The 7,025-nt window shown below is 40.6% G+C and overlaps 1 protein-coding gene across 2 annotated transcripts in view; it reads right to left on the minus strand.

The window, feature by feature from the left end:
* Positions 1–5,876: 5,876 nt before the first annotated feature.
* Positions 5,877–7,025, minus strand: part of TMEM52B (transmembrane protein 52B) — an 8,550-nt gene continuing 7,401 nt past the window's right edge. The window contains exon 5 of one of the 2 annotated variants that reach the window (XM_005864855.2): positions 5,877–6,630. In XM_005864855.2, the coding sequence (XP_005864917.1) occupies positions 6,386–6,630 (245 nt within the window). In that variant the 3' untranslated portion in view covers positions 5,877–6,385. Of the gene's footprint in view, positions 6,654–7,025 lie in introns of both variants that reach the window. The other variant, XM_005864856.2, reaches the window with a different exon arrangement.

Consider the following 7,025-nt stretch of genomic DNA (forward strand, 5'->3'; position numbering starts at 1 on the left):
TTCCCATTAAACTCATATAGTCAAAATTGTGATATACTAGTAACTATATTTAGAAGATAGGAGGGCACAAGGAATGTTCAGATGTGTTATGGTGGTGTGGGGGTCCAGAACGAGCCACCCCAAGATGTGCTTCAGTGGAATGCAGATTACTTTGAGATGTTAGATTAGGCTCCGGAGAAACTTTTATCTGGAGGAATTTGAATTAGAGACATTGCCCATAAGAAATTATCAGAGATAACTGTTTTTGACCTATCAATATATAGGTCAAGGCAAACTACTAATACTGAATGTCTGCTCTTCTTATCATCCTGCAATGACTTTGGAAGCCCCCAGTGCACCTTACCTCACCTCTAGCTCAGGATGTCTTATATACCTCAATCCCCTTTCTATCGCTGAACCTCTCATGTATGCAGGGTCTCTGACTCTCTCATGTGGGTGGGGTTTCTGAGCACAGAAGATTAACTTTGATTTTCTCTTGTCAATCTGCCTCCTGTTATTTTGATTATTCCAGCCAGCCAAAAAGAACCAGAGGGGGAAAGAGGAATTTTTCCCCTTCCCCATAGTAGCAAAGATAGGGATCATGGTAATAAAAAAAAATGGCTAAATGTTCATCTTCGACAATGCAACATATGCATAGTATTTGGAGAAATGTAGAATTTACAGACTCAGCTAAAAAGTAGGAAGTTTTCGTATATGTATGTGTGTGATGGGAAGGTGCTACTTTCCTTCACAAGCCTTGTTGAGCTCTTTGACGTTTAAATCGCTATTAATGTATACATTTGATGAAAGGAAATAAAAATTAAACTTAAAAATAAGAGCAAAAGGTTTTTCAGTTTGTTTTTTAAAGTCTTAGGAAGCTGAGTGGAAAACCAGCTCAGACACTCAGCTCCCTGCAAATTATATCACTGCTCTACAATTTAGTCTCCTACACAGGGAGTTTGGAGAGCCAAATGGTGCCCTGTGGGCATTCAAATGGTAATGTGTACTTGCCAGTTATTTGACTTTTAATAACCTTTGTCCCCTTTGAATTGAATTTGCATTTATCTACTTTGGTACTTACTGAGTTTGAATTTATAACACTTTTGAGAGAGGGAAAGGGTAGTTAGTACTCAACTTTACCACCTATGATAATTAGTATTAACACCACAGGGAAGAGCAAATTCTAAATCTAGTTAGTGCAAGAGGGGAGTAAGAGAGATCCTGTACAGGCAAGTTGGATATACAAACTGGTACTCAAGACAGGTCTAGATACTTGAAACATTGATATCACTTGTCAAACAAGGACTGCAATCATCAAAGGGCAACATGAACAATTAAAGCATGAGTACCGTGAAGCTGAAATAAAGAGGTGTTAAATGTAGCCCACCTTTTTTCATGACTTTGCCTATAAATAAGCTTTTATGAAAAAAGTTGAAGAAGTCGTGTCTGTGAGGTAGACAGTTCAACAGCCATTGACTAGTCTCCCTGTCTTCTACATCTCACATCTCTTCTCTCCTGACAGCCAAAACATCTTACAAGCCACATGATCTCTTTCCCCTCTTCAAAAACTTAACAGTGGCTTTCATAGCATGCAGGATAAAGATCAAACTGCTTAAGCGCCTATGTAATGCCTTCCATAAAAATGCCAACCTGTCTTTCCAGATTCATTCTTATTATATCCCTTAGCATTTTGAACACTCTCCACAATTCACATTCTCATTATTTCTATCTTTGCCCATTGACAGAACATGCTCATATCCTGTATATCTAGTGTTTAGAATTCTAATTTGTCAGGTTTCAACTCAAACACTACCACTTTCATTTCAAACTCTTAAAATCATGAGGTGATTTTCCGAAGTGGGAAAGTATAATTCTGGCTTCACCAGGGTGAAGGTGCCAACAGAAGGACCCTGGCCAACATTACTCAGAGACAGCATGCAAAATATTTTCCACAGTTGAACTCTCAATATATCTTGGCCAATCCATAAATCACTCAAATTGTTTTCCCAGTCAGACAGCCTGCTCAAGGGCAGATTTCCCATTATGGCCTCTTGATTACCTTCCAGACAATCTGCTTATCCAAGGAAAAGAAAACACAGCTTGCCATTCCCAGACTTTGCAATTTTTCTCCCTGTCTCTTAAGTTGGTTACATAAACCCCATTTTTGCTTTATTCTCACATACCCATATATAAATAAACTCTTTTTAAAAAATATGTTTATTTATTTATTTCAGAGAGAGGAAGGGAGAGGAAGAGAGGGATGAAAGCATCAATGATGAGAGATAATCATTGATCAGCTGTCTCCTGCATGCCCCCTATTGGGGATTGAGTCCCCAACCCCAGGCATGTGCCCTGACTGGAAATCGAACCCTGACCTCCTGGTTCATAGGTTGATGCTCAACCACTGAGCCATGCCAGCTGGGCAAGGCCCTCAGCACTTTTAACTAGGACTTTTACAATAGGCTCCTAGGTGGAATTAAGACCTGACTTCTTCACACTTCAGCTAAGATCTCAGACTTTCACCAGAATATCTTTCTAAAATACTGATCACATTATGGAACTCTTCTGCTAAAAATACATTAAGTAGCTCATCATCTTCTAGTTCAGTGTCTGAATCATTTAGTACAGGCTTAACAATGGGCACTTTTTTTTTCAGCTCTATCCTCTCCTTCCATTTTATAATACATAATTCATATAAAATATTTGTATTGTACTAGTAAAGGGAAGAAGCTAGTAGAAAATGAACAATTAAAGAATAAGCAAGAAGAAGAAGAAGGAAGATGGGAAGTTGAATATCTCGTTCATAACCACATACAAGCTTTATCTTAGATTAAGTTGGCTTAGATTTTACCAAGTTTATGAAATGCCTTTTCCCCATTTTAGAAATTACTGCCTTGAATTCACCCCTAAATCTGGTCTTATCCAGTCTTTCCCATCATAATAAACTCTAATACCTTCCATGTATTGGCTCAGCTCAATGATCTAGGAGTCATTTATTACTCATGATGATGGTATCCCAATATATCTTTCAAATACCTACAGTTATCGCTACTTTCATCTCTAATATCACCATGGTAGTCCTATCCACAAGCATCTCTTATCTACTCTTCTTCAATAGCCTCTCATCTGGTCTTCATGCTTTCATTCACTGCTCCAGTCCCTTCTCCTGTAGCATTCACTCACTGTTAAAATTCAAATTGCATAAGTGACTTACTGTTTAAAATCCTTCAATGACTTCTTGATGCATGTAAAATATAGTCTATACTCCTTGCCCCCAAGGCCCCTTGTCTCTCTCAGACTCCATTTTTGCAGCTCCCTCCTAAGCTCACTAAATCAACTACTCCAGTCTTTTTCAGTTTCTCAAATTTACCCAACCGTATCACATCTTTGAAAATGCTCTTTCATCACTCTGCCTTTCCCAATGGTTCTTTGCACTCTTCATGTTTGAAATATATATATATATATTTGAGGCCCAGTGCATGAAATTCATGCACAGGTAGGATCCCTAGGCCTGGCCAATGATCAGGGCCAACCAGGGCCTTCCGGCTGCTGGCCAGGGTTTCCTGGCTGCCAGCCAAGGTCTCTGTTCCATGGCTGCTGGTGGGGCCTCCCTTCCCCGGCTGCTGGCTACCAGGCAGGGCCTTACTTCATTCCATTCCTCCCCCCTGGTGGTCAGTGCACATCATAGCAAGTGATCGGTCTCTGGTCAAACTCCTGTGGGGACAATTTGCATATTAGGCTTTTATATATGTAGATTTGCTTTTTCTTAAGCTCTGTGAGGACCAAGAGTCAGAGACCCTGTGTTTCTTGCACACTTTTATACCTCCAGTTTGCCTCAGCACCATTCTTGGCACATAATTTCCATTGAATCAAATGTAATACAACACACAATTAGAAATATTATTATTGGGAAGCAGGAAGGACATCTATTTCATTTAGACAGAAGGAAAGAGGAAAGGAGAGGTTCAGAGCCACAAGGGTTGTAGCTTTGGGCTAGGAAGTTACCTGAAAGCTTTGATTTCCTCTCTAAACTAAGAAGACAAATCCTCTGCCTAGAATTAACGAGTAGGTTATGGGGTGTGAAGTTTGAAGAGATATTGAAATTTGAATAACTACTGAAAGGAATGGAAAAATTACTAAAGAAAATCTAGAAGAAATGGTAAATGGTCCTGGTGTGTTGGAGATCATGACCTTGTAAATGACCTCAATCAGCAGCGTTGAGAGATTTTCTGCAGCTCTTCTGTTCAGCAGTGTAGGCTTTGGGGAGAAATCAGTTAGCTTCAATGAACCAATGTTTAAAGTTTGAAGAATAGGTGTGAGGAAAGTTTAAAGGGGTTAAAATTTTTTGAGAACAGTGGCTAAAGTGATTGAGCTTATTAACAGATATCTTAGATAGAGTAGATAAAGAAGTGAAGTCACATGGGTGCTACCAGCTTGTGACAAAATGGAATGGTGACAGGAGTGAACTCCATGTAGCTACTAGAGGGGCATAGGGGCAGGGAGAGATGGGGCAGAGAGATCTCTTTAGAATAAGATAGGATTTCTTCCAAGATCTTATTATACCTGACAACATTTTAACTTAAGACTGTGGTATCTTGAAGGACAAATGAAGCAATAATATTTCACAGAATGTGTGATAATAAAGTGATTCATTTGGCAGCAGCAAAACAAGGCCAACTCGTGCTATGAACAATTCATGCATTTCAACAATTTCCAGAGGCAATTTGATAAATGACCCAGGAAAAACGCAGATCACCAGCAGGTTATACTCAGAATAGTTTCCCTCTGGCGGGGCTGAGTGAGCATTCCTCCAAGAATGTACTTAATGAGGCACTGACTGCACTAATCAGCCATTCCTGGCTCTGTAATGTCTCTCTGAGTACTGGAGCTAATTTCCTAATAAATGAGTTTGTTCAAATGTTCCCTACCTCTACACAGAACACATTAACAAGAGTTGCATATCTTTAGTTGTTTACCTCAATTAACAAATATTATTGATGAAATAAAGCGACTTCAGGTGTGACTTAGCACTAACATAGCAAAAGGAGGAATCAGACATAATTTTCAGTAGGATCATAGCAGGCAGATAAAAATCAGACATCTATATCAAGAATAAAAAAAAACACACGTGCATAATACTTTACAAATCTGTCATATATACTTAGTTTATTTGACCCTCACATCAAAGAACATAGCAAAAGGAGGAATCAGACATAATTTTCAGCAGGATCATAGCAGGCAGATGAAAATCAGACATCTGTATCAAGAATAAAAAAAACACACGTGCATAATACTTTACAAATATGTCATATATACTTAGTTTATTTGACCCTCACATCAAACTTGTGAGGTGTTATCATTGCCTGTCTATCGTACAGATGAGAAAACGGTGCTTTAAAGATTCCATTGGGTTATCTAAGGTCACTGCTGAATAGAATTCACTTCCTCAATTTTCCAATAGTATTATACTTTGGAGGTAGTATGCTATGTGGGCAGTTTAACATGGCACAAGGGAATGGTGCCTTGGGAAGGATCTCATTTAGGCTTGATTCGCTCCCAGCAATGAAGAGGTGTGCAGATAGGAGACTGCATTTCTATCATGGCGCCACTAGGTGGCAGGAAAGGCCACCACTAGAGTCTAGTCTAGACTCTAGTCACAGTGCTTGTCACTAGGTACTTGGTTTCAAGTGGTCAACTCAGGCAGGAGAAAAGAAGCAAAGTAATGCTATTCTTTCAAAGTTAGAAAAGGGTGCGTGTGTGTGCTCAAGCACGTGCGTGCATGCGTGTGTTCACAGGGCAGAGGAACTGAAAATTGAATAGGACTGTTACTGTCCTCTGTGCACTGTCCAATACCACTGGTAGGTAGGACCAGAGTGAAAGAAAGACCTTTATATCTGGCATTTCAATATATACTGTGCTCTCCTAGCCCACACTGCAATCCCACCCCTGGATTATGGATGTCCAGTTAGATATTACATGATGTCCAAGATGACCATTGTCATTCAGTGTCAAAGTGGGTGTTCCCTCAAGAGGAAAAGTGAATTTGGTATATTAATGCTTATGGCTCCTCAAGTGTATTCTACCCAGGCGCTGGTAGAGAAGAGCAACTTGCAGTATCATGTGGGTAAAGGAACTCAATAGCTGAAGGAATTCAAGAAATCTTTGACACATTGCTAGAGGTTAGTTGCAAATTTTGGTATTGGATAAATAAGGAGAGTTCTCGATTAGAGCATTCCTTATCGGAAAATATATGTGGCTGGAAATGAAGTGTTGGAATCCATGTTTTCCACTAGATGATGTTTGGATTCATCCTAAATCTTCTGAAAGGTAGCAGAAAATGTTCCATTTGTCTATCTTTACCGACTCTGCGGATGCCCCCGCCCCATTTATAAAAGCGAAGTTCCCATCAATTTGGAGCGTGTTCTCCTTGAGGAGACACCTTCTCCACCGGAGGCAGCTGCTTCTCTTCTGGCACTGAGGGTAGGTCAGGTGCTTTCGGCCCACACCTGGCCACTGTGAAGCGACTCATGTGAAGAGCTTCCTCATACCCTGGGAGGGTGTCCACGGAGGAGGGCAGCTGGCCCAGCGGGCTGTGCGAGTGGGCCACCGCCAGGATTCTCCGAGCCGCCGGGCCAAACACTGACTGCAGGGCTGGTGCGGGAGAAGGAATAGAGCTAGAGTAAATGTGACATGCTCAGAGATCAGGCTTACAACATTCTAAGTTTCCCTCTACCTTACAACTGACCAAACTCGTTGTCAACTCTGTCACAAATGTTATGAAAACCTTGTGCAGCCTGTTTAGAAACCAACTTCACTTTCTGCTAAAAGACCCTGTCTTCTCCGGTATCCTCGAATAATCTAAATGGGGTTCCCATATCCCACCATCATCGGCAGATTTTGAACCCTTTAGACTAGGGGTTCTCAACCTGTGGGTCACGACCCCTTTGGGGGTCGAACGACCCTTTCATGGGGGTTGCCTAAGACCATCGGAAAACACATAACTAATTACATATTGTTTTTGTGATTAATCACTATGCTTTAATTAT

The sequence above is a fragment of the Myotis brandtii genome, unplaced genomic scaffold (genome assembly GCF_000412655.1).
Source record: "Myotis brandtii unplaced genomic scaffold, ASM41265v1 scaffold1914, whole genome shotgun sequence".
NCBI lineage: Eukaryota > Metazoa > Chordata > Mammalia > Chiroptera > Vespertilionidae > Myotis > Myotis brandtii.